Source organism: Poecilia latipinna, unplaced genomic scaffold, assembly GCF_001443285.1.
Source record: "Poecilia latipinna isolate Pla-1442-1.1 unplaced genomic scaffold, P_latipinna-1.0 Scaffold69, whole genome shotgun sequence".
Lineage (NCBI taxonomy): Eukaryota > Metazoa > Chordata > Actinopteri > Cyprinodontiformes > Poeciliidae > Poecilia > Poecilia latipinna.
Genome location: NW_015112685.1, coordinates 72,137 through 99,880, shown reverse-complemented (window position 1 = coordinate 99,880; position 27,744 = coordinate 72,137). Strand labels below are relative to the sequence as shown.

Sequence of the window (27,744 nt, the reverse complement as noted above, 5' to 3'; positions counted from 1 at the left end):
TGTACCTTTCCTGCTTGTCGAGCAAGTCTGAGCTGACACTGCGGCCCGGAGTCGGTGGCTCAACATTCACACTGGATGAGTCGCTGTGCCATCCTGAAAGTGAACATATGTTTTTTTCTGCGTGTTCAACCTCTTCAAGTCTCTCCTGATTCCTGGATTGAGTCACCTTTTCGTCGTCCTCCTTCTCCTCTGAGCCTTCTTTATTCACCTCCTCCAACAGAGATCCTAATGCCTCCTCTGAAATTTCTCTGCCTCTCTCCTTCTCTTCTTTCTCATTGGATCCAGACTCATAGAGCTCCAGTTGCTCAAGCGCTTCAACCCAAGCTTGAGGGGAAAGGTCAGACAAAGTCTGGCGTTCTGTTGCCCCTTCTAATGTGTCACAGATGTCTTGTCCATCTTTAGACTGCAGTTCTGACTCAGGATCTTCCACTTTTTCCTTCACTTGTACTCTTTCCCCAACATCCAGCGATTGACCAACAGCCTCTTTGACTACTTTATCTGCTAGACTAACATGCTGCATTAATACATTGTGTTCATCTTCAGCCTTCTCCTCCTCACGTGCTGCTGTTCTACTCCCATCTCGAACGTCATCGTGTTGCTCATTGACATTATCTTTATCCTGCTCTACGGACCTCTTCGGTTCCAGCAAAATGATCCCTTCTTCTACCAGCTGAGACCTGTCTTTTGCAACCATCTCACACTTTCTTTCCACATTTTTAATCAATTCCTGTTCTACCAACTTCTCTACTAATCCGTTCCTCTCTACCAACTGCGCCGAAACAATCTTAACCACTTTCTCGATTTCTTCTTTCACTTCCACTTGACCGCCTGTCTGACCTATATCCTCTTGTGCCCCATCTGAGGCATTTCCCAACCGCGTACCTATACATGATCTATCAGGGGACGACGGGGTTATCGATGACATGGATGACAGTGAAGGAGAAGAGGCAGAGAACGCCATGTCGATGTCCATTTCGCACATTGTCGGAAAGGACTGGGATCTGGGCTTGAGGGTGGGCTCCATTTCTTGAAAAGGTCTGTCCTCATCTTCACTCAAAAGAAGCTGGTCGTTCAAAGCAATGTGGGGCTTTCTGACCTTAGGAGGAAGCGGGTCAGGAAGATCAAAGGTTGGGGCAGGCAGGGCAAGCTCACAGGGCCTGGGGGGACTCTTAGGAGGGCTGTCTGGTTCTTTACTACAAGGATCAACAACTGGACTCCAATCCACGAACTGAGGTTGATTGCAAGAGTTGTCTGGTTCGGGGTAATGGAGATGCTGATGCTGGGCAAGGGAAGGGTTGGGGGTGACAGGGAGTTCAGGCTCCAGGAAGTGGGGGCTGGGCTGCAGAGCGGCAGGGGACTGCAGCTCGGCTAGAATGCTCTGATAATCTGTAGGCGACAGGATGACAAATGTACAGACACCAACAGAAGCATGCCACAACAGAACACGACACAAGCACACACAGACAAAAACACAAAACCCAATCCAAAAACCATGTGACATGGACAATGACATAGAGACTCAAGTGCAAAGCAAGAATCCAACCAAACACTAGCCGAGATATAATATGGTATAAAATTAGAGAATGGCAAATCAATGTAAAAAAAAAAAATACATTCAGTAATAAAAGTGTAAAAGTTATCAATTAAAGCATCACGAATGTTATTTTATAAACTGTTTCTTGCAAAGTATGTGTGTGTAAAGTATTTACTCCATTGGTTCTCAAACTTTTCATAACAAGTACCACCTCATTAAATACCAAGTTGTTTTAAGTACCATCAACAGGATTGACAATTTAAAACGGTGTCATAACAGGACATTGATCAGCCTTTTTTTGTCTTAGACAAACTGGCACAATGGGACTGTCCAAATAGTTAAGGGATGTGGTTCAATAATGCATATTTGTATAGTTAATTGTGAATCTCTGCACATGCATCTTTAATTATAGATAGTTAGAACTTTGAATGTCCAGGTTTGAATTTGGAAAAATGCACAGAGGCCCCTAGAAATGTCAATTTCCAGAGGAAAGTCTGACATTTTTCACCCAGCCACATTCCAATGTCTGAATAGAATATGACAACTATTCATAATAGTGATAGCTGCTCATAATAGTGATAGCTGCAGTAGAAAAACAAAACTTTTTTTTTTTTGCACTTTTGATGGTATTTTTATTTCTTCTTAATGATAACATGTTTCAACAGTGACTGAAGCAACAAAATGCAGAGAAATATGTCAGGCTAAGTGTTAGCCTGGTCACTTCACTTACGTATTACCAAACCCTATTTGTCTTCTAACTTATTTGCCAAGAGATCAGTGTTTGAAAGAACGTAATGCAGAGAAATGCATGCTTATTAGCACGTATTTCAAAGAGCTGTTAGCAAAGTCACTTAGCATTTAAATTAGGAAACCCCTACTGACATGCAACATGATGTGCTAAGTGATCAGGTTACTAATCAGCAGAATTCACTGGATTCTAAACTAGGAACAGAAATATTGTTAATTGGGAATCAGTGCCTTTCCCAGAGCCGAGTTGCAACGAGGTAAAAATAACGCAGCATACGTATTGAACAGGCACTTGTTCTCGGTTCCCTCCGTTGCTTACGTTAGCATGTTCATTTTTACCCTGCAAAAATTGGAACGATCACTTTGTTCTGGAAAATCTGATGTTCTGAGTTCCCAGTAAATAAAACAACAACAACAAAAAAAAAAAAAACAACGGTGCCTCTTACGTCATTATTCTCTCTGGGAATGTCAAGCCTCACTAAGAGGTTTTGTATCTCATATAGCTGCCGCACATGTAGAATGTAGTGAAACATGGATGCACTTATTTATTACCACTTCTGATGGTTTAACAAGGTGCTGTGAAATATCAATGAGTAAACTGAACACATATGATAGAGTGCAAAGGATTGGTGTCAGATTATATTACTGATGATAATTACCAAAAAAAACCAAACAAACAAAAACAACTAAATTCCATGTGATAGAGCACTTTGGAAACAACAGAAGCTGACAAAAGTGCTGAACAAGTCAACAAAGCAATCCAGCATTGAAATGACAAGTCACAACCAGAATGCTCTCAACTCAGGTGTAACCTCATTCCCTGCTCCGACATTTAAGACAAATCTAATTCTGCAAAGTTAATATCAGAATTTGTAATAAGCATCGATGAAAGCAGGTCATTTCTCACAAGTGATTCTTGTGCTCGAGTTTGAGAACCATGGATTTGCTCAGTAGAAGCAGAAAAAAAAATATTTCTATCCCAGAAAATTATCACAAATACAGAGTGGTACAGTCTCTGATTTTCAGACTGTTACAGTTTCAGAGAGATAAGATGATAAAGCTGCACCCTGAGGTTACATGAATCATAGCGTGGGTAGTGGTAAGTGTAAGATCACATTATTTGCCAGGGTGTTGTGTTACATGCTCACATGACACAGATGACAGATGAGAGATGTGAGGAAGGAAGGGTTGGACAGAGGGGAAGGGGGATCAAACCAGAGCGAGCTAAATAAAAAGTTCCATCTTAGAAGGATCTGAGCGGGTTCGAGCGGGTGGCGGGTTGACTGAGGTCATGCATTTGCACTGGCAAACAGGACAAGGAGAGGGGGAGCGCAAAGGAGGAGAAGAAGGGGCAGGGCTGGGGCAACGGGACCCGCAGGGGGAAATCGGAGGAAGGGTGCATACGGAGAGAGGGGAGGCAGGCCGGGACGAGGAGTACGGTTGGGCAACTAATGACTCTTTGCTTGCAGAGTCACTGGGAGAGGGTGCTAGGGTGGTAATGGGCTGAGATAGGTCATGAGAAGAAAATATGGAGGTAGGGGTTGTAGGACTGGGGTCTGGTTTTAAGGAAGATGTGGTCTGAGAGGACAAGTCAGAAGACAATTCGGATAACGTGAGGGAGGCTGTGTTTGCTTGTAAAGCGACAGGGCAGGATGTGTTAGGTGTGGAGGAGGCTGGGACCGATGTGGGAGAAGTTGGGAGGGATAACACTGAAAAGCCTGATGGGGAGAAAGGTGCAGGGGACGAAGGTAAAGGTGAGGTGATCAGGGGGATTGGAGAGGAAACTTGGGGGAAGAAGGAAAATTCGCATGGATCAGAAGAGGGCCACTGAAGAACAGGATGCAAGGAATGAGAGTGGGGGCAGTTAGACTGTGGTAGCTCCAACGGTGTAGGAGGCGCCAAGTCTTTGAGCGAAATGGACGACTCATAACTCGGAGAGCGGCGTGGTGATAAGGGACGGTAGGTAGCTGCCGCAGAAGGTGTGAGGGGAGTGGGTGGAGGAGTTGGCGTCGGTGTAGGGAAATACGGACTCGGTGTCTGCAGGATGTAAGCCGTTTCAGTGCCTCTAGGAGTTAAGGGTATAATGACACACACTACGAAGAAATAAAATAGCAGAGGACATACAGGGCAAAACAAAAGGGGAATTGAAGAAAGAGGGGGTGGGAAGAACAAAGTGCTGTGAAATAATGATTATGCAAAAGAAAAGATGCATGATATTGTATTCAGGAGCAAGCACATGTGGATGACTCTTAAATAGTTAAGAGCAGTTTTGTGCCGTTATCAGCGACTCGTAGTACTGCGGGTAGGTGAAGGGAATGCAGGAGGAGGCAGTCTGGTTTCAAGGAGGAAGAATTTCTCTCATCTATCCAAAGAAGGCTCAGAGGAACTGGAGGATGGCTAGGAGAAACAAACTAAAAACTGTGCCTTGTAGTAGTATTCACACCCTTTAAACTTTTTCACATGTTGCGAACACAAACCTCCACACGTTTTCTTTGATTTGCCAAATAAATGTTGTTCCTAGTTGTGAAGTGAAAGGCCAGCAATACATGGTTTTCAACACTTTTCACAAATTAAAGTGTTGGCTAAGATTACAGCTGTGAGTATGTTGAAGTTATGTCTTAACCAGCATGCCATGAATAGTTTTTAACCCTTATTCTTCTTAGATAGAGAGCATCTACAAATCTTGCCACCGGTGCTCAATTGTATTTAGGTCTAATCTGCGACTAAGCCATTCTAACACACACATCCATCCGATTGACTTTGGTCAGCACTTCATAATATCTACTAGAAACTGCTCATTTCTAGTTCTGACTGTATGTTTAGGGTTGAGGTTGTGTCAAAAGGTGAAGCTCAGCCCAAGTCTTGAGTCTTTTGCACCTTCGAACCATTTTCTCTGAGGATTGCCATTTATCCATCCTCACATAAACTTTGGCCAGCTTTTTTGTTGTGCGTGCTGAAGAAAAGTATCCACAAGGCATAATGCTGCCACCGGCAGTTTTGGTCCCTTTTGACCAGAGCACAGTCTTCCACATGTTTGCTTTTCTTTCAGTATTGGCTTTCTTTTTTTGCCACTTTTCTGCATGAACTGGATCTATGGAGTTGATGATCCAGCAGTAGATTCTTTGACATAAGCCATACATCTCTGCAGTTACTCTACGCTACTTCATTTAGGCTCCTGAAGGCAATTGGCTGCACTGAATTTTGTTCAGAAGAGAGTCAAGACTGAATTCAAATGCTCAGCACACTTAAGATTTTTCATTTTAAAAGAATTGCAAATCATGTACATTCCCCTTTCACTTCATAATTAGGCACAATTAGTGTCGAACTATCGCAATAAATCCCAATACATATCATTGTGGTTGTAATGTGACAAAATGAGAAGTTTAACAGAAATGAATACTTCTACAAGGTACAATAGAGGGAGAAAGGCAGACTCTATAAAGTTAATTTCTACTTGGACAAAAATCAGCAGCAACTAAAGCAGTTTAGAGTAAGCATGCATTTGTAAAAGGGTTCTATCGGTAAAAATGATTATTTGGGACAACTGGATTCACCTTGTTGATCCTTATTGAGGTGAACAAGGATATTTTAATTTAAATAAACAAACATCCTAGAATAAGTCAAAGAGTCATTAAAAAAGTTTAAATATACATTTTTTAAAGTAAAAGATAATGTCAAGCTTTGTTTATTATACTTATTTCAATGGCATATGTGCTGTGGAATTGCAGAAATCAACAAAGCGTTTGGAAAACAGCGGGCCCCAGTTGTCCAAAGTACAAATCTTAGTGTAATAATATCTCTTGAGATATTTGCATTTTGTACAAAGGAAAAGGTAGCAGGGAGAGGTAAGAGGTCAGCTAGTAGAGCTAAGCTTTACCATCAGCCTGATCCCGGAAAACAGCGTTATCATCGGCAAAACATCTCGTGCCTGAAATGTTACCATAGTCGAATATTGGGCCCTCCAGCAAAGTCACAATATCCATCCGATTGACTTTGGTCAGCACTTCAGATAAGGCATCCGCTGTGGAGAAAAAAAAGAGAGAAAAGAAACCACAACTCTTTTTTTAATGACTTAAAAACCATAATATATTCATGAAAAATAAACGTCAGCAAAAGTAAGCCACTTAGTAATTTGTATGTTATCAGTTAAAGTATAATCTGAACACTACATTTCAGAGCAGATACAAAATGAGATAGAAAGGAGAGAAGTAGGGAAACGGATAACAAAAGCTTGCGAGAATATTTCTTTTGAGGGTTACGCTTAAATTCAAGTAATTGTGAAAAAGATAAGTCAGTTTCCAGTCCTGACTGTAGAAGAAAGTAATGTTTTCATGTATAAAAATAGACTTACTTGTGGCATTTTTCCCTTCACGACTGACCCATTTCTTAAGTAGCATGAAGCTCTGTGCTGTCAGAGAGTTAGGGTTCTCAAGTCTGATGTGGTTGATCTCGTCCACTGTGAAGTTCATCTCTCGAGCCAGCTCTGTGATTAGAGAAAGGCTCTGACATTAGTTGTGAAAATAAAATACTTAAAATGGATTAAATATTTGTTTTATATTCATAGGTTTTGTTTTTTTTTGGCTCTTTCACATTTTGCATACCTCCATTTGTCAAAGCAACATAAGAGTACTAACTTCCTGCTAGGCTTCTATTATTTACTAGGTGTGTTTAAGTAGTTTAGACGCTAGAAAAGCCACATTAGTTTTAAAATGAGCACCAAGTAACATGCCTCGAGGTCAACCAATAACTGAGTATATTGTAGACATTGCGATTTAGCTAAAACGTGCATTGAATTAAAATAATGCAGGCGTCTGGCTTCAGAAAACCTGAAGATGGCAGCAAAAAACACAGTTTGCGAAACAAAGGAAAGAGGAATTTCTTTAGGGAAACTAAGCAGAGGAGGTGTGAATGTAACTGACCAAATTAAATTATTATGGAAAAGTTCATTTATTTCAGTGGATAGAAAAGGATAACCTAATATTCTGTAAAGATGCATTACACACAGAGTGATACGTTTTAACTAATATTATATCTTAACATAGCTGACCATGGTTCAAAATGCAGCTTCTCTGAAAATCTGATTGCTACATATGACCAATTATAAAGTATTTTTTAATAAATTTATGTTATGTTATTAACAACAACATCACAGAAAAAAACAAAGACTACTGAGTCGACAGTTGTCGAGCAGACAGTCAATAACTGTTTCCACAAAGACGAAAGGCCAGGAGAGGTCAGTGATAAAGAAGCTGGCTGTTCACACACTGCTGTAAACAGGACATAAGCTACAGCTGCGGCATCCCTAATGGGAAGCCACTCCCGGACAATATTAAAAATATCTTACCTGAGCTAAGCATAAAAAAATCGACTACACTGTTGATAAGAATTTTTTTTTTTTATGTAATATTCCAAACTCCCGAAAAACAGAAATTTGAGTTTTCATTAGCTTCATATATGAATCTGCACAGTAAAAGAGTTTCACTTTTTAAATTAAACTAGTAATATAAATGCACATTAAGTGATTTTCAAATTTGTTTATTTTTTTTTAATGTTTTCAGCAAGTTTCTCACCTGTCCAGCTGAGCCCCAGGTGATCTGCAACGATAGCCATGCGCAAGTCTGTTCGCTCACAAGGACTTTGGGGACCTGAAGATGATAAAAGAATAACAATACATTACAATAATTCATGTTCTTCCTGAGCTTTCACTAATGTGAGAGAAAAACATGACATAATTTCCTTTTCTGGCCACTTGCATACAAGTCTGTTATTATGAGGTTTCCAAAATTTAGAAAGTTTTAAAAATGTGTTCAAACTACTTGACTAAAGCCAAGTATTTGCCAAATTTACCAGCCATATTTATCACATCAACACATTCAAGCTCAAGATGGCAAGAAAAAGATATTTTCTACTAGACATTATGACTTAGATGTGTCAATAAGGTAAGTGGTGCTCTGTGACTGTTTGTGGTATGTATGCTCTAAGCAGGCAGTAACTGTCATGACAACTACACAAAAAAATATAATGAAAGGCTTATAGGTCTACAAATCTATAATCTAAAAAATGTGACCATGCATAGACACTTTTTATTATTATTATTATTTTTTAGTTTTTTGTAAACACTTGTTAGTCTCGACGACAATTGCGTAAGAAGTTCTACAACAAACTACCACAACAAGTCAGTAACCACCCTGCACAGACAAATAGACAGATAGACCAGGGAGTTTGTCAAACATGGGGCTGGTTGTGCCAGTGATCTGACACTTTTACTGGCATGCTTAGCCCCACGGGTTTATGCTTAACAAGGTTGAAAGAGGGGAGGGGAGGACAGAAAAATTTGTAACACTGACAGCACAGTACATTAATGACAAAAAAAAAAAAGGAATTTAAATGACAGCTACTGCTTTGACGAGGATATGTAAACACGCCACAGGCATTCCAGTCAATCCATAAATGATCACAAAAATGTCATGCAACTAAAAGTGAAAAAATTTAAATATATAGATGTATTTTAAACATAGTGTGAAAGTTTTACAAACTAGGCTTGATCTCCGCGATGGGAGGTGTTCGAGACCCTGTGAGTCCCTGACTGCCCTCCTTCCCACCAGTCCGCCTACTCCTCCTGCTCCTCTCACTGCCGGAACCCCTGTCCGTCGTCGCCACCTTTGCCCTTACGGACGCGGCCCCGGCCTCAGCCCTCGAACCTCTACCAGACCTGGATGAGCGGGAGGGCTGGGAGGGCTGGGAAGGCTGGGAGGCGTCCGACAGAGAGGTGCTTCGGGAGGTGCTGTCTTCCTCCGACTGCTCTGTTTGCGTCTTTTTCTCCTCGTCTGACAGGCGGTCCACCAACTTTAGCGTCTCCCCGCTAATGTCTTTAAAGTATTCAATGGTGCGCTTACAAAGTTCACTAGGGTTATCCTGTCTGTTCTGTCTAGATGCTCCCTCACTGGTGACACTGCTGAACTGATGCCTGTCCTTCTGTGGTTGCCTTGTGGGCAGTTGTATGGCTGCTCTCCCTGTATTCAGTGTCTTTACTGGGTGTGAGGTAATACGAACTGAGACAGGTAAGCTAGCTGTAGCAGCAGCAGGACTAGTCTTTTTAACGTCTTTGACTGGTATCCTTGACCTAGGCTCTACTTTGGCAATCACTGGCTCTCCTCTTTTTCTGACCTCACCTGCTACTGCTTGTTTGGGTTTCTGCTTCCCAATGGCAGTTCCTTGTGTGTGAAATGACCAGCCTGATGCTTTGACAGGAAGCCTCGACTTGGGCTGCTTTGCCTCACTCTCTTTAACTGTTTCGGTCTTCTGCTCTTGAGCCTGACTGCCGCTGGGCACTTCTACTCTCTCGTTCTTATCTTTACAGCACAGAGTTTCTATCCTGCTAGCTTTCTGTAAGGTGGGCTCAGAGGAGGACTGCAAATTAAACACTAAACTGCCACACTGAATATAGTTGGCCTGGACACTGGAGGATTCCAGGTTATTATTGTTGTTGCAGTTTTCAGATGGGTAATCTTTTTTTTCTTTTCTAAGCTCAGTATGACTGCTAGACTGTTTCTCTGAACACTGACCCTCTATGCTAATGTATTCTGGCACCACCTGACCCTCTGACAACTCAGCTTTGCAGTCTGTGAGATCCCCTGAGTCTTTTTTCACAGTTATAGAGGCAGCTATGCCCATTTTAATAGGAGTTCGTAATTTGGAATCAACCTTAGAGGCTGTGATTGTGCATGAAGAGGCAGTCTCAGCTATGGCTTCACAGGCAGGAATATCAGTAACGGCACAACCTATGTCACTGCCAGGCTGTGCAGGGTTGTATTTCGCTGCAGTTGTTGCTGGTGTTGTTGGTCTAGTGCTGCTGCTGTCTAAGGTAGTGTCTACAACTGTCATCTTTCCATCTACTGTGGACCTCTCCCCAGTTTTCGACTGAGAGGAAGGTACCCCAAGGATCTTTCCCCCTCTCCCCTTTTCCCCTGTTATAGGGTCAGAGGAATGCTCACCAATCTGGAAAAACTGAAGCCTCTCTTCAACAAAGTCCCGCTTGCTCATGTCAATAGCACCACTGCGTGTCATCTCAAACATCTTCCCTTCATGGAAAGGGAAGGGGTTAGGCTCACTAGTCGGTGTGCTCTCATCAGTTGGTGTTCGAGCAGGGGTTGTGTCAGGTGTTGTAGCCTGTGATTTTTCTTCAGCCGACAAACTGTAAGGTTTGGGGTCCTCTTCTTTTCCTTTGGACTCAAAAAGCCCTTCATTATCAACCCCTTTTGTTGACCAAGGGTCAAAGTCCAGACCTTTGGTAGCAACCGTTTTAAAGGTTGAATTCAGCTCATCTTGGATTTGGTATCCAAAATAGTTCTCCCCAAAGCCCTTCCTATCCGGGTGTCTTCCTTCAAGGGTATAGTCTTTTTTTTCTCCACTAGCTTTGGTGCCAGATGTGCCACTTTTAGTCTTTCCACTGTCACTTCCTTCCTCACATTTCTCCTCTTCTATCACTTCAAGCTTGGACTGATTAAATGAACGGTCAGTAGCTTTCCCATCATTGGACAAACTTGATGTTTTAGGGTCTTCACTTAGTCCATCATCTTCATCCTGAAGATCATATCCATCTAAAGAGTCAATCTCAGTAGCATCTGTGTCATGGGAGAACTCAGCAGTTGTTGCTATTGAGCAGTCAGTGATGGACTGATCATTTCCATTTTGTTCCAATTCAGCATCCTCTCCCTTTCCACCATTAACCCCAGATTCTTTAGCTCCATTTTTCTCTGACTTTTTGTGTTTTTGACGCTTCTCACCTTCTTCTTTCATTTTGAAGGTGTACTTTTTGACAGGAACGGGATGGAAGACAGACTCGTCATCACTAGAGTCGCTGTTATCAGCCCCTGGGGGAATAGGAGAAGGAGGCTGGACTCGAATAATAGGCTCGGCTAAAAGGTGTCTATCATGCTCTTCTTGCAAATTTACCTCCATCATCTCTGTCTCTGTTTCAGAGGAAGTACATCCAGACCTTTTCTCAGCACTGCACTGCTCGGCCTCTAATGGAGGAGGGGGCGGAAACTCTATATAAGCGACTCTTTTCTCCTTTGACTTCCCTCTTTCTCCTTCCTGCTTTTTACTTTGATTCTCTGGAGAGGCTGGCTTGGGTTTTGCTTTTAAGGGCTCTTTATAGATGAAGGTCTTTCCATCTTCCTCCTCAGACTCCTCTGGAATAGTGCTTGGCATTCTAGTCATAAAACCTATCACAGAGTCTGGTGTTCGGGATGTCAGGCTCAACTCTTCTGAGCTTGGGGTCTCAGGGGTTACAGGGCTTTTCCCAGAGCTGTCCATGAAAGTTACCTGTTCTAAAGTGTCATCTTCTGGACTTCCTTGAGGAGAAGGAGACTGTTTTTGCTTGACACTGTAAACTGCGCCTCTTGTTTCATGCACTGTCCTGCTCTCATGACTCACAATCTTTTTGTATGTCCCCAGCTGCCCTGAACTTGTTTCTTTCTCATACTGCTTTCCTACTTGGATGCTGACATACACTGGCAAGGGTTTAATATCTTTGAAACCCTCAGTCACAACTACAGGAGTTGCTTGATCCAAGTACTGCACTTGATCATCATCATCATCAACGCCATTACAAACTACGTTTGACTGGTTACTCTCTGAGGAGACCGTGGATTTCCCTAAGGATGATCCACGAGTAGACCTATTGGATTCAGAGCTACTGTGTAACTGATTTCTACCTAAAGTAGGGGTATGAGGCCCTGGTCTTTCACTTGGTTCATCTAATTTTAAAGAGGTGGATTTGTGGTTTTCTGAAAAATTAGATGATTTTCTTACAGGAATTTGCGATTCCGAGTTTTTTTTTAGACCATCGTTGGTACTCGGACTTTCTCTGACAACAAACTCTGTATAGATTATTTTCTTTGTTGTTTCTTGTCTTTGGGAATCACTACTGCAATCTTTTGTGGAATCATGAGCTGAATAATTGGAAAGTTTTGGGGACTGAGGTTTACACTGCCCATAGCCCTGTCTCTCCCATGTTTTGAACGACTTATTCTCTTCCTGATCTTTGCCACTAGTCTCATGCTTGGGTGATGACTTATTTGACTCAGTCTCTTTGCATTTTCTTTGGTTTGCTGGACTGTCAGGTGCTTTTTGAGAACTAGAGCCAGAAAACATCTGATACACAGGTAGTCTAGTTTCCTGGAGCTTTCTGATTGGAGGGTTTTGATTTTGACTCCCTGAACTTCCCCTATCTTGCCTCTGAGCTTCTTGTTCAAATTTTAGCCTGACTGCACTAACTTTGGAGGAAGACATTTGAAAAGATTTTGGACTATCACCAGCACTTCCCTGTAGTTTTCCATCTCCTTGCTTTCTCGGGTCATTGTCACTTAACTGGAGCAATACTCTTCTTTCAGGACTGCTGGGTAGACTGGAACATTTTCTATCACTAGGGCTAAATCTGTCTCTTAACCTTTCTCTGTTCCACTCCTCCCCACTACCCCCAGTCCTATATGGTGACCTCTCTGGACTACTTTGGGTTGAACTGGGCCCAGATCGGGATTCCCTGAAATCTGGTCTGCGAGATTTCTTCTCTGGAGATGACAGCTCATCATTAAGCTGCTCTGTTTTATCCCGAAAAAACTGAGATACCTCGCTAAGCTTCTCCTCTGCTTCTTTAACAGTCCTATCCACTCTGTCCTCGTATTCAGACTGATCTCTCTCCTTAATCTGCGTTTCATCTGGCACACGCATCCAAACAGACTGTTTTGGGCTACCAGGCTCTGAGGAATACTGCAAAAGTGTCAGTTTGTCAAAGTTATCATCAACATTAGCCATTCGTCCTGATTTGTCAAAGACATTTCTTGATGACCTAAATACATACTCTGTCCTCGGCCCAGGTGACCTAGCCTTACTGGGAGTGCTTCTGTCAGGTGAGTGGTACCGAGATCTATCTCTGAGATACTCCTCAGTGTCTGAATGAGACTGATCAAATTTCTCAGACAATAGCATTTTTTCAGCAAAGTTGTATGATTCTCCCCTAAGCTCTGATGAGTCGTCTTCATGAAACTCTACAGATTGCTGGCTAAGTAACTTTAATGTTTTATAGGAGTCATCTGCCACTAGCTGTGCAGAACTAGGACGACTGTCGTCCTCCTGTGACAGAGGTGTGTTCACTCTAGGGGACTCAAGGTACACTGGAAGTGACTCCTCTGTCTCATCGTCGTCTTGTCTACTCCCTGGGTAATAATACATGTCCTTCTCTGCATGGTTTTTTGTTTCTCTGATTATTACTTCTGTTGGTTCTGCTTTACTACCCTTTTCTATGTGAACCTCAATTATTCTTTCAACCTTGGGTTTGGAGTTGATGTCCTCAAGAAATCTTTGTGAAACCTCCTCATTGCCAGACTTGTGTTCAAACAGTCCAGCTAGCTCTCTTGAGGGGTCTTTTCCTGACTGAAAAGCCTTCATGATATCATGCACCGACATAGTTTCCTCACATCTCTCGGACGGTGCTTCTTTGCCAGGTGGTTTGTGGTACACCATCCTAGTGGTGGTTGTGATGTGAGTTTCCTCTTTAACCCTCATTCCCTTCCCCATTGGGTCTTCATCAGGGCTACATTTTACTGAATGGCATTTATTCTGATCTGGAGTTGACAGAGAGGGAGTCTGATGCTTTTTGAAATCTGAGTCAATGTTTCTAACAGAATCTACATCTTCCATTGCAAGCTGTTTGTCGTCCTCTGGCTCGTAGCTTCTGATGACATGCACAACTTCAGTTCTAGTCTCTGTGATTACTGGTGGAACTGGGATATCCTGAAAAGGAGTCTTGGGACCTGTGCCTTCTGCACTTTGAGGAGCTGATGGCGTTCTCTCACTTCTGGTTTCAAACCCACTGTCTGAGAGAGGACTTTTATCCTGCTCGTGGAATATATCATCAGGGGATTCCAGCACAGTGTCTCCACCAAAAAGTGCATCAGTCACTTTACTTAATTCTTTTTCTGATGGGGAAGATCGCATGGTAGTAGGAGGCATTTTGAGCTTATGCTCCTGAACTGCTGTAGTTGGTTTGAGGACTCGTTTCTGCTTCTCCTTACCCTCTGCTTCTCTTTTTCCTTCATCAGCTTTCTGTTTTGTGTCATGCATTTTGGAAAAAGAGCTATTATCATTGGCTAGGTAGTCAACCACTTTGGACAGATTGAAATCTCTGTCAGGTATGGGTTTTGATCTTGCTTGAGAAACTACTGTCTCATATCTTGGTGGGTAACTCCAGTTGCTTGGTGGCTGTTCAACTTGGACTTTTGAGAAATGTATGTCATCCAATGAACCTCTGGCAGGAGAAATTCTACCGTCCTTTCTGGAATCTTTAGTCAGGATTTCACTTACTTTTACCAAGTCCTGCTTTACTTTCTCCACAATCCGATATGGCTCCTCGTCCTCTATCTTAACCTCTTTAGGCGAATCGGACTGAAACCCTTTGCTGGCTGTAGAGTTTGGTTCTGTCTGCAAAATGGCTGACATTCTAATCAAGTCCTCTTTCATTTCAGCGACGTCCTTCAGAATTTCTTGGCTTGATGATAATGGTGATGCTGTGTTGGATTTGATGCCAGGCGAATACAGGGGTGCTTTGACAGGGGACAGAGTTCTGACAAAGGAGGACTGAACATTCATGTCAGAAGGAATACTTTTTCTTGGTGAGAGAAGGACAGCAACTGAGGGGGGTACCTCAGATCTCTTTTTCAACTGGGACTCTGGGACCACATTAATCACAGAGTACACCGGAACAGTCATTGTACTTGAAGTTACAGCAGTGGTGACACTGGGAGGGGATCTCAGGGAGGGATAGAGGGAACCAGAAGCCGATGACCTAATGGACTGGTACGAGGAGGAGGCAGATGAAGACAAAGACTTGAGGGTGCCGTAGCCTGCAGAGCAAGAATTGAACGTCTTTTCAACCTCATCAAAGGCCGCATTAACACTGGTTGTAGCAGCATTGGTGGTTGCTTGTATTCTTTCCTGCAGGCTGCTGGCGAGATGAGATGTCGGTGATGAAGAGCGGTACTGTGCAGGTGACACAGTTCCGTTAATCAGAGCGGCAGCACTCGGAGAGTTGCTGGATTTATGAGGCGATGAAAGAGAGGAGAACAGGTTTCTTACAGGAGCAGTGGAATCCATTGCAAGGGAGCGCACAGATGTAAGACCAGGGACTGTTTTTATAGGTGAGGAGGACGGAGTTGTACCAGTTGAACTTCCCAAAATAGTTTTATATGGCAGGGGAGAACTGAACATGCTCAGAGAAGATTTGGGAGAGGTTGGTGGGGTCAGGCCCATTGACGTTCTCTCAAGATAAGGGCTTCCTCCTCCAGTCGACGTTATAGGGGTCCTAGAAGTCAATGCTGCTAATCCTTTCATGGACAAAGGGTCTGAAGCACTTTTACCAGGTGAAGCCAGGAGGCTGGGGGCAACCTGGACAGGGTACTGGGATTGGTGGATTACAGTTTTTATCGGAGACGAAATGGATCTGTAGGATCGGATGGGAGAGGCCGTGTCACTAACTGACTTGACAGAGGAGGCAGGTGATCCAGGGATGTTGGTCTTAATGGGAGAGGCAGAGTTGATGGACCAGACAGACTTTAAGGGAGAGGCAGAAGGCGTGTTTGATGACGAGCTGGAGAGGGAGCCAAACCCAGACTTGGCTTGGCCAGGGCCGGTGACAGGAACAGGCGACCACGCCTGATAAGATCTTGTTGAAAAGACAGGTTTGTGAGGGTAGCCAGAAGGCTGTGTTCTCGGCGGGCTTCGATCAGTTGTTTCTTCAACAATAATTTAAATAAAAAAAAAAATAAATAAATGAAAAGCAATAAGAAATTTAACACAAAATTAACATAAAATAATGGAACAAAAACAACAAAAACCAGAAAGAGAAATTTGAGTCAGTCAAAAAGGGGATTGAACACACAGCAACAAAGTCAAAATTTTACACAATCAATATGAGAAAAGTTCCTATGCCAAGTAATGATGATTCAATGAAAAACTATACATGATACAGAATGGAGCAGGAATAAGAATGCTTGACATATGATACAGATTACAAGATGAAATGATAAAAATATAAAATTACAATTCTATTGACTTTTCATGTGCTAATCTGCAGTGTGTGCCTCTAAGCAACAGTGTCATTTAGAAGAAAATGTGGATCTTTTCAAATGTTATATATTCAATGCCAGAGGACCCCACAAGTGTATATTACTCACAAAAAGATTTACGTTATTAATTTTCAATTTGTTGAATAAGAAGTTGCACTTTACCAAGTGTCTATTTTAACTTGCAATAAAATGTCACTTTTGGCTTCAAAGTCAGTTTTGAGTTTCACCGACAATTAAGAAGCCATTTATTTTGGTCTTTTTAAAACTTCAGTAAAAAAAATGTATACGCTACATTTTTACTCTGCTATATGAGCACTATGAGGGGAATCAAATTGGTGTAAAGTGCAACCTGTTTGACAATAATATACACAGCCGCACACAATCATAAAGCCAATAAAAGATGCAATGACTACTAAAACAATGACAATTCAACAGAACATTTTTATTTAACATGACTTAAAACAAGTTTGAATGATAAACATGTCAGTTCCCAGTGCTTCCACAAATGTAAAAATGACAAAACAGTTGAAACAAAGAGACCGTTTTTTTTTTTTTTTTTTTCAACATGGGGTTGGTCAGCAAAGCTTAACACACAAAAACCATGCAAATATTTGAGGAATGGAGGATGACAGAAGAGCATATGTTGAGTGGTGAAAAAATGATTAGTGAACTTGTTTTGGAGGTGAGAACATGTCATATATAGATCTTTCTCTGTACATAGGCTTCTGAGTGACATTTTCACCAAATTATAGAAACTATAGGCAATAAAACTAATTAAAATTACAACTAAATATCCATCTTAAGCTAAATAAAAATGACTATAAAGCAAAAATCGGAAACTCACTCGCAGCTGGGTCAGTCAAATAGCTGTAGCGCTTACGCAAAGCTAAGGATGCAAAGGTATGACGTCGTTCTGGCTTTTCAGTCTGAAACAAACAAAAAAAAGAACAAAAGGAGCTTTAACATAAAATTAAATTAAATCTGGTTCTCATCTATCAAATTAACTTAAAAGTATTAATTTGACACAAAGTAGAGCTGTGGTCCTGTGTTTAGAAATGCTGTACAGACGGTTAGTAATGACACAAGGAGGTACTGCAGATTTACTGTGGATAATATGAAACATTGGTTGTGAAGATGAACAACACTCATTTAAAAAGGTATTCCTCAGTTCATTGTTAAAATGAGGAACTTGTATGAATTTATCTGATGAAAATAAAACAGTAAAACTGTTTAGTGATCTAAAAAAATAAAAAATATGTACCAATAACTACATTTTTTGCCAATTTATTATAAATCTTGTCATACTGATGCAAGATTGTGAGGTATTCTGATGTTAGACTGTCAAAGATTAGAACATGTTGATAATCTACCAATGGACTGTGATTTCAACACATTTAAAGAGCATGTTGAATATTTTTCCCCCCAACAGTTTATGCGTTTTTTAAATCTTTGCAATTATATTTATAGTGAAATTATTGTTCATTTTTATTTAACCTTTATTTATACAGGTTGTCTCATTGAGATCCAAGATCTAATTTTGCTTAGGGCTGGTTTTATGGGTTGTTTTTTTTTTTTTTTTTTACTTTAGTATTCCATAATTAGTTAAAAAATATATGAAAACTCTAAACAACATCCTAAAAGGCTTAAACCAAATAGTGCACTTTTCTGGTTTAAAATTTTAATCATGAAACTTTGCAGTGTGTTCGACAACACAATATCCGTCAGGTGGCTGTCGAGAAATTAATCAACCAAACTTGTACATCTGGGTAAGGTGGCAAAATCATATCATAGAGGTGGGCAATATGGAAAATAAACATTTCGTTACCCAGTACAATCACAATTTTATACGTTTCTTTTTTTAAGCCAAATAACATTTTGAAAATATTTCCACATTTTTATGTAGTTTTGTCAATTTGTGTCCAGTACAATTGAAATGTAATACTTAAGACTAGAGTGTTTCACCAAATTAATATTCTATTTTAATTTAACTGTTAAGACTGACAAATTAAGTGCCCTCTTGCTGCAAAATAGTTATGAAGTTACAGGAAAAGAATCTGCACAAGACTGTACAACAGCAATGAGCAAAATATGCTTCAAATAAGACCTTACAATATCATTTTCCCCCCGAATATCATCTTTCTGAACTTCCTTTCAAATGTTATTTGGAATAGTCAAATTTAATGGTTACTACATAAACTTTGTTAGCAGAACAGAAAAATAGCCCATCGTTGTTAGAATTTGGTTAGCCATTCAATGGTTCTGTAACACTTAAAATTTGCAAAAAAAAAAAAATAATAATAATGAGTGTAAAATAAGTTCCTCCTGTCAGTAAATTAAAAGCCCTTTAGATGTGATTTTACAATTCTGTGACATTCCAATGACACTTCACCTGAAAACGACTTGGCTTTATCATTTTTTTGTAAGCTAATTGACCTGCCAGATCTGGCTACAAACTCTTCAGTAGACCTGCATCCTGCCGATATAAAACTGTTTGGAGTTAGCTAAGTGGTATGCTAACATTACCATGATTCCTCTCTTTTTATATAACTCACCTTGTCAAATGATTTTTTTCTTAATCGTAACCCAAGAATAGGCTCTCTCTTGTAAATTAGAAATAAGTGGACAAATATCAAGAGTTACGGTTTTGTTTTTAGCTGACAAATATGACATCATATCTAAGAGGAGCAGTTAGTTGGAATAATGGGGCAAAGTTGCAGGTGTATGGGGAGGACAAGGGGATGAACAACAAGCCGAGATGTGGCACAGCATTTTGATCCTCTGGGCTTGGGATGCGGACAAAAAAAGAAATCTTGGCTAAATAAAACAATCGCCATTCTCACTCATGCAGTGCATAGGGTTATTTTGTAAACGTCGCTGCTATGCTAAAAAAAAAAAAAAAAAATGCAGTTAGCAGCATCTGACAGACTCGGGCAACTGCACAGAGACAAACTATCTGCAGCACACATATTTCCCCCCCCACCCAGATTCTGCAACAAAGGCAACATAAAGAATGACCAAGAAGAAGCAGTTTCATGTGATGATGAAGAATATGTTTACCTCATCATCAGGGTCAGACTCCATATCCTGTGGTAATTCCAAGATGCATTGCGGGAGAGGAGAGGAGAGATGACACAATGGGTAGCAGGGAGGTTATAGTGAGCGGGTGGTGGGCGGGCGGCAGAAATAAAAGTCAGGGGATGAGAATGGAGCAGCAAAAACAACAAAAGGCATCAGAAAAAATCTATGGGGTTAATAAATGAAACAAACAGCAAAACAATTAAAGCAAAAGCAAAAAAGATAATTACAGTTTATTGTGATCAACCAATGCCACAACAAACATACAGATGTTTTTTTTTTTTTTGCATTATTTTTGGATTGCCCACATTGAGCCAGGCAGCAGGTCAAAGCTCGGTGTGCATGTGTGCCTCAGTGTGTACGTTGTGGGGTCTTATGACTGGCACAGGCTTTTCCACTATTGAAAAATAAGACACAAGCAGCAGGCAGTCGAGTCTGGACTAATTCAGCTTCAGAGGCTCTCTGTCTGGGAACGTCATTTACATTTAGATGATGTGATATGGTGTAACAGGATGAAAAGTACAAATATAGCAATGCTACCTTCTTGTGGGTTGGCAGTGTGATATTCAAATTGCATATGGCTGTCTGTGGAAGGCCTTTGGTGGTTTTGGGCTCTCTCAGGAAGGAGAGGCGGCCACACGGCTCCTGGCCTACATCTCGAACCTGTGGAGGATGAAAAGACGAGAAAGAACTGCCGTCACCTGATTTTACGTACTATAAAAAGGAATTCTGGATGGCAGATGGTAACTGTTAAAAGTTTGTATTCATATCACAAAAGTTAATTTCTACAAGTAATTTTACATTTTTCAGAAACATATTAAGCTTGTTTTGCTATATCAGTGCACTACATCATCTTATGTTGCACAGAAACGCTTATGTTGCAATGAACTTCATGTCAAGTGTTATGGTGTTACTTTCGTGGAGTTTGTTGGGATTTGGCAATCATGCCAAAAAACTTCAAGCACAAAACAGATATGATAAGCGGGAAACATTTTATACCTTGACGTTGAAAGGAAGTCTGTTTTCCTTGAAAGAGAAGAAGTTAAAAACCAGCTGCTGCCCACTTTTGGTGAGAGGTGAAAGGTTGCCATAACAATCCACAAAGATGGGCTTTCCCTCTAGAACCTGAATGTAGAAACGACGTGTATTTAAATTCGATTAAACTTACATCCAATTGCATCAAGCGTTCATCTTTATTCGGAATACTCGCAAGTCAACTTTACCTCAATGTCTTTGCTGCGCGCCACTTCTTCGAAGTTTTCTTGTTGCTCTAGAGTCTTGTCCACTTTGTCGTCCGTCATGCAGAAGCAGCGCAGCCGGGCCTCCACAGTGTCATTCATCTTTGCGAACACCACAAACTTGGCCAGGTACGGCACGCAGATCAGCTCCCGGTATAACTGAGACGCTAGGCTTACCGTCTCAGGAATCTGGTGACAGTCTGCGAGCCAGAACCTGAGGAAGAGAGAAGTCAGAGGAACGTCAAAAGATCCCTTGTGCTGCAGGTTTTTAGAGTAATCAACCTTTGCCAAGAGGAGCTGGCTATCTAGAGCGAGCCCACAGAGATGTGACCGCTGTTCAGCAAACTAATTGCAGATTAGAATTACCAAAGAGAGAGTTTATACCAGGCTGCACTTTCGCCACATAATTCAAATTGAGCTAGGATGAGGGTTTGCAACTTTGCATAGTGTGACCAAGGAACTACAATACTCAGATCAGTTCAGCAGGATGCCAAAAGAAACTGTTGTTGACATCACTTAGCTTCTTATTTGTAGAGAGAAGGTCAGAAAACAAAAGTATCTATTCACATTTGTTTAATTTAATTTTTATTTTGTATTCTTTTCTGTGTTTTTTCTTAATTGTTGTCTGTTCACGTTGAAACTAGAAGCAATATGATTCAAGATCATGCCTTTAGCTGAAAAAGCGTATTATTTAATTACATGAATGATGATTTTCTTTTCAATGCAGGGACTAAGTGCATTTTTTCACATGTACCGTAAACTAGTCTCACGTAACAAGCAGTAGACAGTTCAAATATATGAAACTGGCCACGATAAAAACATTAAAACATTTCTATTATCAGAAAGTTGGCTTGCATTATTTATTACATTCAAGGTAAAATAATTAATTCTTCAAGCATCATATTAGCAGTTTAGAAAAATAATATTTTAATGCAAGTATGAAGACTTGAAACGAAAATAAATATAAGTTAGCTAGTATTTGACATACATAATCCTTACTACATACAAATATGTCTTACCCATGCACTTTGTGAAGAATAATTTTTCAACATCCATAAAAAATATATCCTAATTACTAGTAAAAAAAAAAAATCTGTGAAGGTGTCTCACCTGGCCGATACATTTGTGGTGAAGGAAACACAGTCCGTTACAAAGGACAGCGGCGTGGTTCCTGTGATGTCCTCCCACTGCGCAGGAGACGTCCCTCCTGCGTTAAACGGGGCCAATAGATGAGCTCATTTGCTTTCCAGAAGTCTTTTTTGCTCATATCCAGTCCAAGCAGCAGATGGAAAACCTTTACGCTCTAATTATCTGCACGTTAACTTGCCTGTGATGCTGCAGAGCAAACGCAGGCACGGCGCAGATTCGCCCCGCTGGCCGCTGGGATGGCCTTCTGCTGATCTGGGAGGGACGGGGATCGTCATGGTGATGGGCTTGTGAAACTTTCTCCTTCTGGGCTCCACGGTGACAATGGGGCTGAAAGTGGCTCTGTTTCCCAGAACCGCCCTGACTAACTCATCTGGCACCGGTTGAGCCTGCGTAGAAACACAGGAACCAACATAATGAAGTGAGAACAGAACTTTTTTAAATACTCATATCAAATTAAAGGAGGCAGGCAAGGTAAGTAAGTGGACTGTATCTGCAGACATTATTTAAGATGATCAGAGGAGTCTTTTTGTACCTGCAAGCCCACTCGGATCCTCTTGGTTAGAGCCCCCTGCGGGAACGAGGCCTGGACCATGTTCACCGTGCTGCAGGACAGCACTCCTCCATCTGGACCCATGTGATTGGACTCCTGCTTGATCCTGGACACCACAGCAAAATACTGGGGGAAATCCCTGGTGATAATGCGGCAGATGCGCTTCTTCTCCAACTCATCTGGACTGTCCATCTCTGTTTGCCAAATAAAACAATTAAAAAAAGTGTTTTATTACATGCAAATTAAGGAGAGTCAGCAGCTCTCTCTCTCTGTCTCTCTCTCTCACTAAATATTAAATGCTTGATTTGACTAAACAAATATGCCTCCATCCCCTAACACTACCTACTAAGAGCATAATGCAAAGTATTTACTTTCACACTGTTTGAGAAGTGATTTTTTTTTTATATTTGCATAATTTACAGTCAGGTTTTTCTACTTTTCAACTCTATTAAAATCAGTTTGGATGTTTTTGGTTTCCTTTATATTTTTTTAAGTAATACAGAAATTAAATGTCTGATAGCGTGTGAGAAAACCGGTCGCTGGGGAAACTGAAAAGCAATTTTGGAAAAATGATGTTTACAACCTAGTCCATTTAATTTAATTTAATATATTTGCAAATACTCAGTTTAAGTTCCACAATACAATAAAATAAGTCATTTATATGTTTGACAACATACAACTGATTTAAACACATTTCATTGATATCACATAGTTAATATTAATATCATGACTGTATTCTAGTTTTACTCACATTCCAAATGCGAAAGCATTTAATTTTCTTTTAGATATTTTTCTCACTATGCTATTCCAATGTAGAAATAATTATCACTTTTGAGTAAAATAATTTTCCGTCTTACTACTGATGATAATGTTTCAAATACAGAAGGGTTTATTAAAAGCTAGGCTAATGCTAGCATTTTTACTTTCTATTTTGATAACTTAGTTCAAATATATCATATGGAGGTTCCCCTTAAATAACATTTCCAGACGCAATAAACAGCTGCCTCCTAAGAGATAAATATTAAGTGCCAGATTTGACTAAACAAATTAACTTCCATACCTACAACTACTGAGAGAGAGCACAATGCTTCACTGTCACACAGTTTGAGAAGTAGTTTTTTTAAATTCATTTATTGTATAGTTTCCCCTACATGGACATCTTTGTGGTCCTCACAATAGATTTTTTTTTATAATCTGATCACTTTTACTTTCAGATTTTGTAAAAGATCATTGTTACCTTCATCCATCCCAGCTAGCAGTTCAGTGAGATCTTCTGGCCTGGTGTCAAACTGGTGCTCCTTCCAAGTGTCGCCGTTGTCGCTCCTCAACACAATTAGCTCCCTTTCTTTCCCTCTCATTGAACCAAAATGAGGAATCTCCACAATAACTGGACTGAGAAAGAAAACAGGACAGTTATGTTTGAAGAGCTACTCAAGCACGCCCACACAGGCAAATCAGTCATGGTGTTATGAGGAGGACTTAATTGTTGCCTTATTAACAGCCTACCCAAGGAACTGAGCGCCAGCAGGGCCAACCTCCACCAGCCGACTGACCAGGCCCTCCCCCTCCACCATGGGTGGAGGGTAGGCCAGTTTGTGCCTTTTAGCCAAGCGGCAGGTGATGCGTGTAGGCGCTGTGCACTTCCTGGGGGGAATGATGATGCGCAGCCCGTTGTGGCGGCTTCCTCTCATTGAACCGCCACGTGCGTCCACCATGAAGCTGACCAAGAACCTGCAGGAACAATGAGGACCAATTCAGAAAAAAAAAAGAAAAAAAAAGGGAAACCCTACGAAATAAGGGCGGACATGGACACACGGTAAGGAGAACGGTTTCCATGCTGTGATCACCGGACACCCAAATAAAGAAAGAGGAAGGCAGTAAAGAGAAAGAGAGAAAGAAAGAGAGAGAGAGAGAAAGAGAGAAAAATGAAAAAAGAACAAAAGATGCTTTGAGCTGTGAAACTTGACAGTTCTCACCGTCAGCCATCTTTTTTTTTTTTTTTTAATAGGACATCAAACATTGCCTGAAACTAAACAGGGGGTGTTAATGATGTGACGGAAAGTTTGTTTTCCAGCTCTAAGCCTGAAGATGAGATGCATGTAAAAGCCCCTCAAAAAGCAGCGCTCAGTGATTAGATAGACAACGATTTTCACAAATGTTTTCACCAAGATCAGGTAACAAGATTCCCATCTTATGCGTCCTATTTGTGACATGACGAGCTATTTGTGGCACCCCATATTCAGAATATGAGAAAGGATGAAGATTTGTCGAGGTGTAAATACTATTTTTACTCTACTTTGTTACACAGCGCCTTTAAAAAGTATTCACACCCCTTGAACCTTTTCATATATTCATGTTTCATCTGCAAACCTCAGTGTGTGAAGCATCCATGAATCAGTGTATACCTGGGAAGTGGTAGAAGGACACTTCCCCTCCCTAAAATATGTTACAAATAAAAATTTAAAACATGTAGCATCTTTTAAATGCAACCCAATTTATTGTCCATGAAAACTAAAACAACTAGTCCTTCTCTTTAACCTCAGTATAAGGTCAAAAAGAAACTTTTGGCTTTCATGCATCAGCCTGTGTGTAGCGCTGGGACATGGTGGTTTCACTCTCATGATGTGGAGATTCTTGAGAATCTGATACAGATGCTTTCCATTCAGTTTGACAAATGGAGAAGCTACTTTTCAAAGTAAAAAATGGCAGGAATTTTATTCTTTAGGTTTGCAAAACTGGTAGACCAAAATGTTTTTGTTCTGAGTATTAAATAAACTTGAAAATGATTTACCCTTTTCATTCCTCCTTAGAGTCCCCCCACATCAACCACCCAGCTGTGTGCTTATCTATTGCAAAATATCGAAATAAAACTCTTTGAGGTTTTCACATGACAAGAATTTGAAACGGTTCAAGGCGGATACACTGCAGCAGGACCGCTGAAAAGTTATTTTTCAGTTCCTATCGCTGACGTGCACAGTGAGAGAGGGTGGCGGCACGTAAAGCAAAGACTCCCAACACACTTCTACTGTCTACGCATTGCAAAAATGAAACACCAGACGACACGGATGAGACGAGCGCAGACTGGACAGAGAGGAGAAAAACAAAACAAACAAACAACAAAGAAAGGAACAACGATGAGGTGAGAGATGGAGGAGTGAGTGACATCACTGCGACACTGTGGCCGTGAGCAGCGAACTCAGTCGTCACCTGGAGTCGTACTGAGCGAGTGGGGACGAGACGCTGCAAAAGTAAACACATGGAGACAGTGCGCCCCCAGAACCTAGATTTAGTATCAAAGTCTCAGAAGCTCTATTTGGATCTGCAACGGGGGTCTGGGGATGAAAGATGGCTAAAAACTAGAAGTGAGGAAAAAGACAAGCAACCAAACAAATAACACACACTGCGTATACAAACGACGAGGAACAGAAGGAACGAGCTACACGTACAAATTCACAAGACGAAAATAGAACCAAAGCTGGACGTGACACGTCGCCATATTTTATCTCTAAATAACACCGGCTAATATCCGTGCCGACACAGCGCAGTTTGTTTAAAGCAGGCCTCAGCACTTTATGGTGTCACATATTCAAAGTGTGCGCAGGGACATGAAAGCGGCATTTTATCACCGGATCCAAATGTAACACATTAGCCCGATGGAGAATGAGCTCATGTAGAGCCTGCAGTTTTATTTGACTAACGATTAAAATAGCACAGCATCGGCGAGTCGGGTCCTGCTTCTGGGCCGTGTCTCTAGGTGTGCGGCGTTACACAAGGGCTTCAGCAAATGAAGTGCGATTCTACGTAGCTGTAACAACGTAATGGTTACAGTAGCAGAACTGCAGAATCTCACAGCACCACATCTGGTGCTGCAGGCTTTGCTGAATAGGAGTTTTTAACAGTAGTTTTGTGCAGTGGCATTATTGGACACGTTTGCATAACGCATTTTTGTTAACGTGTTAGAAGCATAACGTCGGCAGAGAAGATGAGGCAGCGCAGGTGCTCTTACCCGGAGTGAATGGGGCTGGACACGGTGTTGTGACTGTGTTCCATGGTGTCCGGAGTCCAGCTGTAGCGTCGCATGCAGTCCGAACTGTGGTCCCTGGTCACGGCGAGGTGCTGGGCGCGGAGCAGAGGAAAGACGGATGAAACGGCGCCGAGGACAACATGGACACAAGAAAAAACTAATAAAGAGACTGAGGAGGTCAGAATGATCAGACAGCAGAGAAAACATCAAGGTTTAAAAATAGACAAAAACCAAACAAAAAGAGACAGCAGTCAGTGGAGGGACAGAAAGTCCCCTTCCCTGTGATTTCATGACACTATCTACGCGGTATAGAACCATTCAAGGTCAGAGTGAACCTTGATCAAATTTCAAATTAAAATTCAACAAGAAGCTCCCTGAAGATCCACTTTAAGAGATTTCAACAGAATTACAGGTAACTGTGCAAAGAACACTTTGAGTCGATAAGATTACGTTGTGCAGCCAGTTACACCAAAAAAAACCTCAGCACATGCATATGTAATATTTCTCAAATGTTCCAGCTTTGAAGCAGTAAGTTAGGCAAATTTATTCACAAAATGGGACTATGGACCGCAAAAAGATCACGTTGGAGAGAAATCTGGCCCCCTAGTTGAGTCCAATAATTTGTTTAACTGCATAGAACATTTTTCCCATTGGTTGGCATAAAACATCCCCATGACGACCCGACGTCCGGTTGGTGCTAAACCTCCCGTGGCACAACGCTCCTTTTCATAGTTTAACAAAGTGGGCACAAAGACCAAAAACTAGCAAAGTACAAAATGTAAAAGGGTGAAAACTGTCAGAACCTGATGGAACATTTAAAGTCTGACAACCTTTTCTTGCAAATGAAGACACAACAGATAACATACAGTAACTAGGATCAAAACCAACAAGTAAGTCTTCATGGAAAGACAAATGAAGACATGAAGAGAGCTCTGATCAAACATAATAAAAAAAAGGATAATGTACATTCATGAAATGATGCCCACTGACAGGAAAATGAAAAAAAAAAACAACTGCAATGATTTCATCCCACAACGAACAGACGTACAGAAAATACACTGAAGACAAATGGACGACGAAGCACCGTGACACTGACTCAAAACCAAAAAAGCTTCTGAATAAGCCCGACATCTGTCATGCTGAATACCTTATTAAGTGGGTCGACCAGGTAGGAAATGTCTTTACAGACACTCTGAAGCTTAGGGAAGATTAAAAACATCAGTTTATGGTTTGCACTTGGGATAACGGGAAGCAAAATTAACCGATTAATAATCACCAAAAGGATTTCTAGATCTGATTAC

General features: G+C 41.1%; 1 protein-coding gene across 34 annotated transcripts in view; it reads right to left on the bottom strand.

Annotated features, from left to right (window-relative positions):
* The window catches only part of LOC106965222 (ankyrin-3-like), a 95,050-nt gene that overhangs the window by 6,082 nt on the left and 61,224 nt on the right, over positions 1-27,744 (bottom strand). For 16 of the 34 annotated variants that reach the window (XM_015061239.1, XM_015061185.1, XM_015061280.1 and 13 more), the window contains 18 exons: positions 27,591-27,641; positions 26,426-26,535; positions 25,627-25,659; positions 23,926-24,150; positions 23,657-23,811; positions 22,402-22,613; positions 22,048-22,255; positions 21,831-21,927; positions 20,706-20,934; positions 20,482-20,607; positions 20,023-20,145; positions 19,465-19,491; positions 17,252-17,333; positions 8,818-16,074; positions 7,852-7,926; positions 6,633-6,764; positions 6,159-6,302; positions 6-1,386 (listed from right to left, as the gene is read on the bottom strand). In XM_015061239.1, the coding sequence (XP_014916725.1) occupies positions 6-1,386; positions 6,159-6,302; positions 6,633-6,764; positions 7,852-7,926; positions 8,818-16,074; positions 17,252-17,333; positions 19,465-19,491; positions 20,023-20,145; positions 20,482-20,607; positions 20,706-20,934; positions 21,831-21,927; positions 22,048-22,255; positions 22,402-22,613; positions 23,657-23,811; positions 23,926-24,150; positions 25,627-25,659; positions 26,426-26,535; positions 27,591-27,641 (10,667 nt within the window). Of the gene's footprint in view, positions 1-5; positions 1,387-1,833; positions 4,375-6,158; positions 6,303-6,632; positions 6,765-7,851; positions 7,927-8,817; positions 16,075-17,251; positions 17,334-19,464; positions 19,492-20,022; positions 20,146-20,481; positions 20,608-20,705; positions 20,935-21,830; positions 21,928-22,047; positions 22,256-22,401; positions 22,614-23,656; positions 23,812-23,925; positions 24,151-25,626; positions 25,660-26,425; positions 26,536-27,590; positions 27,642-27,744 lie in introns of those variants that run through there. The other 18 variants (XM_015061297.1, XM_015014246.1, XM_015014261.1 and 15 more) reach the window with 14 other exon arrangements.